Source organism: Cyanistes caeruleus, chromosome 27, assembly GCF_971803275.1.
Source record: "Cyanistes caeruleus chromosome 27, bCyaCae1.hap1.1, whole genome shotgun sequence".
Taxonomy (NCBI): Eukaryota; Metazoa; Chordata; class Aves; order Passeriformes; family Paridae; genus Cyanistes; species Cyanistes caeruleus.
In genome coordinates, this window is record NC_141727.1 from 2864264 (window position 1) to 2876709 (window position 12446).

Here is a 12446-nt window from a genome sequence, read left to right on the forward strand (position 1 = left end):
AAGGAAGCCTGGAAGCAGCTGATAAAGAAGAAGTAGAACTGTACAGTTATTTCAGACCATTATGTACCCACAGTAGTAACAATTTTCAACAAAGCTCTGGGATCTCAGAATGTCTGAAGAAACAACCAGAGATGACTACATGGAACAAACTGGGTTAATTGTTTGGTGCAGAGAGAAACTTGTGAATCACAAACATGAACTGGGAAGTTAATATGGGCAAGAAAAGAGCAGAGAGCAACAGCTGGTTTCAGATCAGCTTTCATCTGCTTGGTGTGGAAAGTTTCGTAACTATGCTCAAATCATTGCTGCTTCCACAGGCTGATAATCCCTAATCCAGCAATCCTGAACTGCAATTACCCGAGTCGGAGCGGGGCACCTCTTCCCATCTCGCTCGGCTCCAGCAGTGAAGAGGATTCCTCCAACAGGTCTGGATCCGCCATCTGCTGATGATGCAATTCAGCCTGAATTCACAAATCAATTAATATCTAATGAAACCAGTTAGTGGCATGCAGGGAATGAGGAGCCAGGAGATAGTTGTGGGAGACAAAAAAAGAAAGGAAAGCAAAGAAAAAAGGAAGAGTAAACATAAAACAGCAAAAAAAGGAACAAGATGACAGAAAAGACAGCAAGAATAACACATGGAAGGAGAAAAACAAGAGGAAAAATGGAATGGCTCAGCAGGGCTTCCACACAAGAAAGGCTTAAAGATTGTTGCAACAAAAGGGCTGGGAGATATATAAGTCTGAAGAAAGGCAGAAGTAAAAAAAAAAAAAAAATAATTTCAAGTTCTAAACACAAGTGATGTTCCCAAGAACCATTTTTAATGGCACAAACCAGAGAAACACGCTTGACTCATGTATTTCTCCAGATATCAAATTAATTTATCCTTATTCACCGTATGGTTCACCATCAGACACAAACACTGCTTAGAGCAGGCTGGCAACGTGGCTCATCTCTGCCAGCCAGGCACTAAAACAGGACAATTTTACACTGTCCTTCTTTGCAACTCATTTGCAGGCTAAAATTCTTAGGAATATGGCTTGTAAGTGTCAGAAATTCAGGTCAAGGATGCTCAAATTATATCCTCTTGTGCACTATCTTCACACTTGTTCAATCCCGCCTCACACTTAGTTCTACCTCTGCAGCTTATATAATGAAATGCCAGAGATTACAGTTCCTGAGCACAACCAGAGGGCCAAAGTCTACCCTCTGTGGTATGCAGGAGGTCTTTCCCACAAAGCCATCAAGGGGACTTGCTGAATCTCACTGGAAGGCAGAGTTTGACCCAAGGACACATCATATCCATGCACACACACACAGAGCATAGCCTTGCAAAATCTGTGGCAAGTGCCACATTGACTTAAAGATTGACTTAGCCCCAGTCTCTGTTATTTGGGGAATAGTTGTGCTAGAGTGAAAAACCTGCTTGTCAAATCAAAGTGTTTGCCACATACAAGGGAGTTTTTGCAAGGCTGACACCAAACACAGCTCAACACACACTTGCTGCAGCTTAGGATGTTACATGAGGGAGGGAGCCCTTCATTCTGCTTGGAAAGTCAACACAGGGAATTCCTGAACCTTTCAACTTTAAGGAGAATTGTTGCAACATCAAAAACTGAATGAAAATTCAGTTCATAGAGAACACAACTAAAACAAGAAGGTTTGGTACCTGAAAACGAAACACACAGACCAAACATCCCACCAAGTGTTTGACATCTCGATTTCAATCGAGATATGTCGAGGAACAGTGAGTTACAATTGTTAGAGGCTTGTATTGTATTTCCAATAATCAAGACACTGTTTGTGGTCATTTTTAGTGATGTGCAGCACATTTTAGCAGATGAAAAAGGAAGGACAGCACATGTGACATCTTTGCATTTGCCTCACCTGAGAGAGGATTTTTTATATTTAATATTAGCTTGGCCCATTTGGGCTATGTGTCCTTTATTCAGGACAAGGTCTGCTTAGAGAGGGTGGAATTACAAAGCAAAACAGTTTAGAATAAATGTGGATTAGAGCAGTTTAACTAAAAGAAAACGTTATTTTGAAAGAATTATTTGCATTACAAATTCCATGTTCCTTAAATTCATTTCTCAACAAGTCTGGTTTGATGAGCACACCCTTTCTAGAAAGGAAACAGCACAGCAGCTCTCTGCAGTAGGAAGGATAACTAAAGCACTGATGGGAGATTTAATAGAAATAAAAAATTGAGACTATGTGGAAATGGAAGAGCTATCCAGTTCCAGTGCAGAAAAACAGGATTCTGGGAAACCTACTATGAATATGAGTTTTTGCCAGCAGTGAGTGAAATGTCAGAGCTATTGTGGAGTATTTTTCATTAGATGAAGTCGTTCAGGATTGGGATCCTCCAAGCACTTCCATGACAGTAATCAAGCAGTATAATACAAGAACTTTCATTATTAAGCATTTTTAAATTGCTTATTGATCCCATGATCAGCATCCAGATCACCACCTTTAATCTCAAAAAAGATTCATTTTCTCCATTCATGATTCCAGTCCTGCCCTGTGATGGTTCTGGATGCCCAGTGCAAGCCCATACAATTCAAGCCCCTTCCAGATCACAAACAGGACAAAAATCAATGTTCACAAGAACTAAAAACAATTCATGTCACCATCTATTAACCCAGAGCCAGACAGAAGTGACAGAAGCAAAGCAAACAGAGAAAAGCAGATGGCAGAAGAGTCAGAGGGAGGAAGAAGGGACTGCATGCCATTAACCGTTACTTTTCCAGTCTTCTTTTACGCTCACACTCTAGGCAAAGCTCTCAGAGAAATCTCTCCAGCTCATATTGCTCTTCATAAGCAAGGACAAGAAGACTGAGAAAAGGAGCATAATCATCAACATGGTGTGTTGGAACAAGAAATGGCTGCTTGGGCTGGAATGGTCACAGGAAGAACAAGGGGACATTTTGCCACCCTCCCTCCCACATGTTCAAACTCTGGAAAGCAAAGGCCAAGCATGAAGGAATTGGAGAGTCAGCCATTTCTTGTGCAACTCATTACTATGAATAACACAATCTTAATTACAAGTTATTGTAGTCTTCAAGTGTTGAAAGTGCTGTGCAATGGCAGCATGGAGGAAGGGAGCATTGGCCACTCCAGCTCTGGGCTGCTCAGGGCTCTCCCCAGGTGTTTGCTGAGCTGACAGGTTTAAACTGCCCACACTTACATTTTGCTGAACATCACCTGTAAGCTATTTCGTTTGCTTTCACATAGAGCAGCACATGTTATTTGGTATATTTTGTCTTCTTACTACAGAAAACAGTTATGAAAGAGAAGCAGGACATATCTGAGATATGGTTTGTAGAGGGTTGTGGGTGACCTGCCATGGACTGGTTAGAAAATTGATTTTCATCTTTAAATTTAGTTTGATCCCACTGCAGTTGAAGAAGAGCAGTGGGCAGAGAGAACAGCAATTAACAAGGCCAGGTTGGATGGGGCTTGGACCAACCTGATCTAGTAGAAGGTGTCCCCCATGGCAGGGGGATGGATGGGGATGAACTTTAAAGTCCTTCCCAACCCAAACCAGTCTGGGATTCATTCTTGATATAGGACTGCTCAGCACTTGGTTTTACATGATACTCAGAACAGGCAGTGCTACTTTTACACAGCAAAGCAATGGATTATCAGGTTAATCCTGTTTGTCCAAGGGACACTTGTAAGTGAACATTCAACACTAGAAGACAAGGGCTTTTTTGTACTGAAATCAACCCCACAACCCAGCAGCCCTCAAACCAGCAGCAGTATCTGTGTCAGCAGTGACTATGACTGGCACAGGACCAACCTTGGTGCCTGAACAGGCAACACCTTGTGCCAAAACAACAAAAAACAAACCATTAGATAAATGGCCTGCAGTGTGCAGGAGTCCTGCTCCACTTGTTAATACCAGGAGTCATTTCCGTTAAGAATTCTCTGATCAAATCCTGAGATTAGAGGAAACAGGACATCTACTCAGCAAAAACATGTCCTGAAAAACATACAGGAGCCCTTTGAGAGAACTGCCAAGACTCTTGAGATACTTCAGCTTTACAAGGCAGGGTTGTGTCTTCTCCCAAGCAGGATTTATGTCAGTGCCATGAACAACATTGGAGAAGCTGCTCTCAGGTCCAGTGAAAGTTGCCAGTTCCTGGCCCAGATGGTATTTGACAAAATGTCAAAGACTTTAAATGTCAGCTTTCTTCCACAACTGACCTCTGAAAGCTTCAGAGTTTGATCAAAGGCTCAATTAATTAATTAACTAATCTATTACTTCAGTGGACTTTGTATTGTGTCCCTGATGAGTCTCCATGTAACACTTTTAAGGCTGAATTTAAGAAATTCAACTTGAACATAAGTCCTCTGCATGTGCATCAAAGAGACTCTTACCCACTGGGGACAGTGCTCACTGTAGCACCAAATTTTGGGGCTGTTGATGTGCTTTCAAAACTACTCACATCTAAATTACTTTACACAATTTTTAGACAAACCATTGCTTAACTAGAACAAGCCCAAATCAACATCCTAGGAGGTAAATCATGGGTAGCTACGTGTACTGCATGAAAAATGGAAAACAACTCGTGCAGCTTTCTCAAACAAAGCATAAAATGACCCTGCTGTCCAAAACAGCAACTAAAATATATTTGAGAATAAAAATGGTAATTTCTATGAGAAGAACCAGCTCCACAAGCGTTGAACCCCACTGGTATTCTGACCTCATCAAAAAACTGCTGAGTTTTACGCAGTATAAATTTTAATTCTGTCAGCTCCAAGAAGTTTCTCTTCAGAGCCTCCTGGTTGGTGTTGATTTCTTTAAGCTCATTTTCAATTTTCTCAAAGTTTGCCTGGAAGATGTGAAAAGGAGAAAGATAAAGGACTTAAAGCAATTCCATAATTAAGTGCTGATCAGTCTGTCAACACACAGAGGTAAGTGAGATGCTTCACATCCCCACCCAATTTGCGTGGATTTACAGGTGCATCTCCAGCCTGCAGGAGCACAGATCCAGATCTGCCACAGCTGCAGACTTTGCACAATCAGCCAGACTTTTATGGGCTGGATTGATAGAGTTTCTTCAAATCAATAAAATTGTAATAAACTTTATGATCCACCACCATAAATCATGAGGTTCCAGCAGTTTTTGGCTCATTTCAGTGGTGAAATTCCTACTGAGTACTCTCACTTCAGTATTTGGACAAACACTGCCAGCCCAATGTGACCTGGCAGAGCTGCTTCCAGGGACAGCTGGAGACTGAGCTAATGCCCCCCACCACTAAATTCTGCAGGTACTGACCAACAGAGACAATTTTCCCTGTTTCCATCCAAAATCAAATACTAGTTTAAGTCTTAACACATCATTACCTCCAGATCAATCATGTCACGTGGAAAAGGCACCTCTGGGTTTTCACCAGTGTCCATGATAGGAATATTTGCCTTTTTAATCTCCTTCTCCACAAAGCCTGCCAAGACAGCATTACAAGTGTTAATTACAGACATTTCAGTGTCAAACAGTTACTCTAACCTGCACCTGGCCCCAGCAGCTGATGATTCCTTCACCTCCTATCCCAAGATTGTCTGACTTGGACAGAGTTGTTTTTCTAGGGGGAGGTGGAGGCAGCGAGCTCTGCCTGTGCCCTCACCCCTGTGCTCTGTTCCAAATGCTGCCCTGCAGCTTCAGCGTGCCTTGACTGGGGCTTTTTTTTTTTTAAGCAAAAGCTGCAGAGACAGAGCAACATCAACCCCAGTGGGAACGTACGGAGCTTTCGGTCCATCTCCTCGCACCGCCGGACTTCATTGACGAATTTGCGGTGGAACACGTTCACGTCGGGGTTCAGCTGCAGGGAGAGACATGGCACTCAGCAAAGCCCCGCTGCGGCTAGGCCGCACCGCGGCGGGCACGGGCCCGGGGCTCCCGGTGCCGCGGGGCTCCCGGTGCCGCGGGGCTCCCGGTGCCGCGGGGCTCCCGGTGCCGCGGGGCTCCCGGTGCCGCGGGGCTCCCGGTGCCGCGGGGCTCCCGGTGCCGCGGGGCTCCCGGTGCCGCGGGGCTCCCGGTGCCGCGGGGTGCTGAGGGGACACTCACATCGCGGAACTGGACCTTGCCCAGCTCGCCCAGCTCGCTGACACAGCAGTACGCGGCCTCGGACTGCAGAAAGAGCTGGGCCAGGGTCATCTCCTCGCTGCGGAACAGCTCCCCCATGGCGGCACCGCTCCCGCCGCGGCCTCTGCGGAGAAGGGCCGTGAGAACCGGGAGGGGGGCAGGGACCGAGGCCTTCCCGCCTCCGCCGCCCCGTCACAGCTCGGCTGCACTCGGACGCCACCGCAGCGCGGCTCGGCGCGGCGTCCCCACCTCATCCCGTGCCGTCCCCATCACATCCAGCCCCGTTCCGTTCCGTTCGCTCCCCGCCATTACCTGCCGCTGCCGCCGCTCCCGCCTGACCCGAGCCGGCTCCCGTCAGCGGCGTCACCGTCCGCGCGGGGCGGTGTCACGCGCACGTCTCCTAGCGACCGCGCGTGGCCCCGCCCCGGAAGTGATGCTAACCCCGCGCGCACCGCGGTCGGTGACGTCACGATATGTGTGGTGACGGAGACGTGACGTCACTGCGAGCGTGTCGCGGGCTCGGGGGCGAGGCCTGTCCCCGGCAGCCCGGGCCGGTGTCGGTGCGGCCCCGTGTACGGCCCGGGGCAGGGACATGCACAGTGTGAGCCACGATCAGCCCCCAGACAGCCGCTGTTCCCACCGCCAGAGACCGGCTCCAGACTGAGGCTCCAGAGGGGGGGGCTGCAAATTCCCAGCCATTCCTGGTGCTCCTGGTGTGTCCCCGCAGCAGAAAAGGCGCTGAACTGAAGTTAATCCAGACATAGAAAACGATTCCAGGAATTTCAGTGGACATTCCAGGACAATTGGTGTGGGCACAGAGGCACCGAGCGGGGCAGTCCAGCTCAGTGAGCTCCAGGAGCAGATGTGCATCGCTGTCCTGTTTGTTTATCTGCTTCTATCCAGACTGACCTGCTCAGGCAGATTTATTTTTTTTATTATTCTTCCCAAATGAACATCCAAAGGCACAGAGATGCATTGGAGTCACACGTGGAATGGATGTCAAAGACTTTATCAGCTTTGCTCCACAACTGATCTCTGAAAGCTTCAGGGTTTGATCAAATGCTCAGTTAATTAATTAATTAATCTATTAATTCGGTGGAATTTGTATTATGTATTAAAATACAGATGAGTCTCCACATAACACTTGAAAGGCTGAATTCAGAAATTCAGAATTTCTGAAGAGAAATTCAAGGAGCTGTGCTCTGCGTGTATCCCGTCCTGTACCTGAATCCCTACACATTTATCTGTGGAAGCCCACCCGGGGCAGGTGACCCCAGGGACAAACAGCCCTGGGGCCTTGGACTGGCTGCCTACAGTGAGGTTTTTTTTTTTTTTTAATGGAACTCTTTTATGTCTTTTATGGAACAGCAGCAGCAAACACTGGAAATAAATGCTCTGGAAAAAGGTCCCTCCAGGAAAGAACAGTGCACAGAAAGCAGCCTGTTTTCACTACGTGAGATAATGGCTGTTGTGGGGGACACAGGGTACAATTCTGTGATCCCAGAGCCACCAGGCCCAGGTCAGTGGGGACAGTAAGCAGTCACGGGGCAGGGAAAGTGCTGACTGCTGTGAGCATTGTGAGTGAACAATCCCTCTGCATCTGTGGGATGTCCGGGTTCCCCAGTGTGTAGCTGGGATGGATGATCTCCCCCAGTCTGCCCTGAGCCAGCTGGGCTGGGAGGAGCCCGGGGCTCTCCCTGGTATTTGCCAGCCAGTGGCAAAGGCTGAGAGCAGACTCGGTCTGGCAGGAGGTGCTGAGGTTGAGTAACCCTTGTCAAAGCTCTAGAATGAGCTCTAGAATGTCAAAGGTCCCTGTCCATGGGCACTTGGTTCCCTCTGGCTGAGCCAACCCCTCAAACAGTGAAGGGTCTGGCCCAGGGTCACTCCCAAGATCTGAATTTTCCTTCTCCACATTCCTGGCATGTTCCAGCTGGGTTGTTGAGAAGTCTGTGGTGGCGCCTCCCATGTTTTGAATCATTTGGGGGTTTTACCACTAAATGCACAAGTAACCCACTGAATTTGGGCTTTGTTTACAAGCAGTGTACGCTGCAGCGTGTCCCACATTTAAAGTCTGGTGACTGGATCTGTAGAAGGCTCAAGGATTGCAGAGCTGGAAGAGCTCTTTTGGGGGGGTGCCCAGCTGCCTCACCTCAGGAGCGAATTATCCATCTCTGTGTTAAATCTGTGTGGAGAAGTATTGCACCCTGTGTGTACTGTGTGTGCCTCTTGTACATTCACATACATGGCAGGGGGCATTGCTAAGATACATTTTCATGCTGTAACTGTTGAATTCAAATTGTAGCATTTCTTTAAAATACTGAAAATCAGGTTCTCATAGTCCTGGAAAAAAAAAAAACCAGATCTAAGTATTGGCAAAAGGTCTGAACTTCCAGCTGAACTTCAGCATGTGCTGTTGTTTAAACCAGCCTTCAGTGCACACAGCTGTGCCCAGATGGGGCTGCTTGCTTCCTACTCTCTTCCCAGCAGCTTCCCGAGCCATTTACTAACTAAAGGATTTTGTTTTTTCCTCCTGCTACTTCAGTGCCTTTAGACTGAGGGTAAAGAAGGGGCAGCTGCAGTTCCAGAGCTTTGCATTCCTGGCCGAGCCGTGCTTGTGTTTGCATGCAGAGCCATCGCCTCCCCTCCAACTATTTTAATCATTTCAAAAGGGTGGGTCAGCAGGCATTTGGCAGCAGCTCCTTTTCTATAGCTGAGGTGGAGTCAGCCAATGACCTGCAAGGCTGGAAAATTTTGCAGGGCAGTTCCACTGGACGGCTGTGCGGAGCTGTGCCATTTGAATTTCAGCACAGACACTCACTCACTGTGCTCCCCATTCCTGGCGTGTCTCCCAGTGCGGAGTTTAGCTGAGGCTCGGGCTCAGTTTTCCCTGCTCTCTCCCGGCAGTGACAGCTTCTCCGGGCTCTGTGAGCCAGGACTCCCGAGCCACCATGGAGGACACCACCTTGCAAATCATCGAGCCACCCACTGTTTCTGAGACCTCGGAGGAGCAAGCGCCCGAGGAGCCCATCAAATCCGACCAGATCAATGGTGTGATGGTGCTGACCCTTCTGGACAAGATCATCGGAGCAGTGGATCAGATCCAGCTGACCCAAACACAGCTGGAGGAGAGACAGCAAGAGATGGATAGCGCAGTGACCAGCATCCAGGGAGAGCTGACCAAGCTGACCAAGGCACACACCACCACCAGCAACACTGTCAACAAAATGCTGGAGAAGGTGCGCAAGGTGAGCGTCAACGTGAAAACAGTGCGGCAGAACCTGGAGAAACAAGCTGGGCAGATCAAGAAGCTGGAGGCCAATGAAGCCGAGCTCCTGAAACGCAGAAACTTCAAAGTCATGATCTATCAGGTAAGGAGCTGTTTCACTATGTCTTTACATCCTGTTAGTGGGTGTTTTCTCTGCTGAGGGTCCTGTCACGCTGCATGTTCGGTCCAACCCTCTCCCAAACTCCCCAGATTGTCTGGCAATCCAAATTGAGGCGGGTCCCCTGTCACTCTCATTTGTGGTTTAACATTTTCTGTGTGTCCTAAGACAAAGTTTGACAGAATTGTCCCATTTAACAGGAATTTTAAGGCAGGTAGGGAACAAGGCCCTAAGAACTCACTGCAATGGGCCAGAAGTATCAAAATAACCCGATTTTACTGCTTAGCTCAACGAAAAGCAATAGTGCTCTGCGATCTGGCAGGGGGTGTTGTGAATCCAGCTGCCAATGTCTCTTCTACAAAGAGACACCATGTGTATGGCTACGTGGAGACCGATAATATTTCAGATTTGTGACATGCATCTGGTAACAAGTGATAGTAACCCCAGCCTCAGGGTTACTCTGTCCAGCCAGGGCAAATAGAACTGTCAGAGAAAATCCAGCCCCCTGAGCTTGGCAGTGCTTGGGGTGGTCTTTGCCGAGGGTTTGTACAATTCCCACCTTCTTTGTTCTGCATCTTTCAAGCCTTGAACCTCCTTGTTGTTTGGTCTCAATAATAGCTTTAGTTTGCTTAACAATCATCCCCTGCACTAAGCGTTGGAGTTTTCACTTAAACAAGGAGAGAGAGAGAGGAAAGTGATTCTGTCAGGTTTCCTGCCTGGAGTTAGTTTTCTGCAGCAGAGCAAACTCTTCTATTGGGCCAGAAAAGAGAGTGAAACAGTTAATGCTGCAGTTGAAAGCCTCTGGGTTAATAATAGCCAGCACTCAAATGGAGAAGCTTCGAGTGCTGATCATGTGAAGAGAGAAAAGAAAAGCAGAATAAAAGGGAGAATGGTCCATAGTGTGAGGTTTGAGGGCAAGTGGCTCATGACAAGCTCGGGGGTCGGACACTGCGGGACTCCTTGGTTCAGAGCCTGAGCATTTGTTGTTTTATCACGGCTGAAAGGCTGAGATATTTGAGCCGGTTCAGATCATACAGGAAACACAACCAGTTGTAGACAGATATATGTGTATGGATTTATTACAAGCTTTTTGTATCTATTTATCCATGGAAAAAAATAAAATATAAGCAACAACCACCACAAAATGAGAGGAGTGAAGGGAATTGTTTAAACATAAGATTCCATGTCAGTTACGGAAATAGGTAGGAAGTTAGCAAGGTTCAAGGTCCTTGGGAAGCATCCCAAACATCTGCAGGTTAGTGTTTCATGAGCAATTTGTGTTGATTTGCTGTGGCTTATTGATATTGAGTAGAGTTTCTTTTTTAATATGAAAAAGCAATCCTGCTTCTAAAGGTTTGGGGCCTGTCCTTGCTGCTGTGGTGAGGATGGAGCAGCCTTGGAAAGAGTCGTTTGGCCAGGGGCTGTGCCAGGGACTTGAGGAATCATGGAGGTATTAGGGGAGGAAATTATTTGGGATTTGGGATCATTTCCCAGCATGGATTTTAGTGTGATTTGAATGCTACAGAGCACAGATAAGGAATTCTCCAGGTTTGCAGCATGTGAAATGGAGCTGTTTGTGCCCTCATGGACATGCTGGTACTTCCATGGGAGCCGGAGCAGACCCAGCCCCAGTGGGAAACATCCAGTGCTGGGGTCCTCCCTGGGGGTTAACTGAGGAATTCACTGTGCTTTCCTAAGGTGTCTACACTTAAAACCAAATAATTACAAAATAACTCTAATTCAGTGTCTCACTTCTCCAATCCCCCACCTACCAAAGTGTGTGTTGGGTACATTACTGATCATGTAACTAATTCTGCAGTGCTGAGCACATTATCTCTCATCTCTGACTCAGAAAAAGCTACTTTCCCAAGCTGGGAGTGAATCCTGTGTGTTTTCAGTTGCTGTGGAAAAAAGTCCGAAGATTTATTAGTCTTTTATTTTGGAGAACAAGAGATAAACTTATCCTAAGAGATGTAAAATGTTCCATAATCCCAGCAGTGACTGTTTTTGGGTGAGAGATCTGAGCAGAGCAAGAGTCATGTTCTGTAGGGTTCAATAGTGCACAGTTCTGCAGCTGGAAGAAATAAAGGAGTTAAAGACAAATTAGCTCTTTGCTGGTTCTTGATGTTTGATTATTCTCTCAGCATCCTGAGGCTTCAGCCATCGTGGAGGGATTATTTCAGGAGTGCAAACAAGACCTTTTGCACCTTGGGGAGAAGTCAGACTGCCTGTGATAATTTTTTATAATAATTTTAATAAACAATTTAATAAATTAATTTTAATTAATAATTTAATTAATTTTAATAATGTTAATTTTAATAATTTTAATAATTTTAATTTTGATTTTAATAAATTTTAATAATTTTGCTTGCTGTAGATTAAGAGGAGATGAAAACCAAATTTTTTTCAGGGAAAGCCTGACCTGTGGCATGATCCTGAGCACGTCTGCTGGGGTAGTTTCAAAATTTGGGGAAGAAAGTGCAGAGCTGGATATCACTCCCACGTTCTGGCTGAGGGGAGGTACTAAGCAGAACATTTACAGGCATTACTCCCAGTCCCATCCACGCTTGCGTTTTCTCACTTGCTTACCCTCTTTGAGCTGATTTTGCCAGGACCTGGTCTGATTTCTCTGAGTTAAGAATTTTTTTGTATAGACTTACTGTAAGGAATTAGATATAAAAGTTGAAAACAACCCTACTGCTCCAAATTACTCCATCCTTCTCTTTTGAAAACTTGCTGAGCCAAAGCAGAGGTGACAGCTTTGACAGGCCACTCAGACATTCAGTGCAGAACTTACCTTCCTAAAAAGTCTGATGGCAGTGAGTGCCTGCACTGCTCAGCAGCCCCTGGGAACAGAGCTCAGAGCTTCCTTTGTGCCTCTGTCCTGGGCTCCTGTCTTTCAGAGATATCAGGACACCAAAAAATTCCGTGAGAGTGGTTGCTAATAAAAACAAACTAAAGTGACTTCATC

At 46.5% G+C, this 12446-nt stretch overlaps 2 protein-coding genes and 2 long non-coding RNA genes across 20 annotated transcripts in view; 2 read left to right on the forward strand and 2 right to left on the reverse strand.

The window, feature by feature from the left end:
• The window catches only part of ATP6V0A1 (ATPase H+ transporting V0 subunit a1), a 27222-nt gene extending 20666 nt beyond the window's left edge, over positions 1–6556 (reverse strand). For 5 of the 17 annotated variants that reach the window (XM_086864612.1, XM_086864610.1, XM_086864616.1 and 2 more), the window contains exons 1-6: positions 6342–6428; positions 6075–6216; positions 5751–5829; positions 5357–5454; positions 4713–4841; positions 358–461 (exon numbers count right to left, since the gene is read on the reverse strand). In XM_086864612.1, coding sequence (XP_086720738.1) covers positions 358–461; positions 4713–4841; positions 5357–5454; positions 5751–5829; positions 6075–6216; positions 6342–6346 — 557 coding nt within the window. In that variant the 5' untranslated portion in view covers positions 6347–6428. Of the gene's footprint in view, positions 1–357; positions 462–4712; positions 4842–5356; positions 5455–5750; positions 5830–6074; positions 6217–6341 lie in introns of all 17 variants that reach the window. The other 12 variants (XM_086864617.1, XM_086864614.1, XM_086864608.1 and 9 more) reach the window with 4 other exon arrangements.
• The window catches only part of CAVIN1 (caveolae associated protein 1), a 17413-nt gene continuing 11421 nt past the window's right edge, over positions 6455–12446 (forward strand). The window contains exon 1 of the mRNA XM_023942476.2: positions 6455–9460. Coding sequence (XP_023798244.1) covers positions 9041–9460 — 420 coding nt within the window. The 5' untranslated portion in view covers positions 6455–9040. The remainder of the gene's footprint in view (positions 9461–12446) is intronic.
• LOC147649183 (uncharacterized) lies at positions 10541–12367 on the reverse strand. Its single transcript, XR_015279562.1, has 2 exons — positions 12273–12367; positions 10541–11549 (listed from the first exon to the last, which is right to left on the reverse strand). It is a non-coding gene; the product is annotated as an uncharacterized LOC147649183 (long non-coding RNA).
• Positions 11909–12446, forward strand: part of LOC147649184 (uncharacterized) — a 739-nt gene continuing 201 nt past the window's right edge. The window contains exon 1 of the long non-coding RNA XR_015279563.1: positions 11909–11995. This is a non-coding gene — a long non-coding RNA (uncharacterized LOC147649184). The remainder of the gene's footprint in view (positions 11996–12446) is intronic.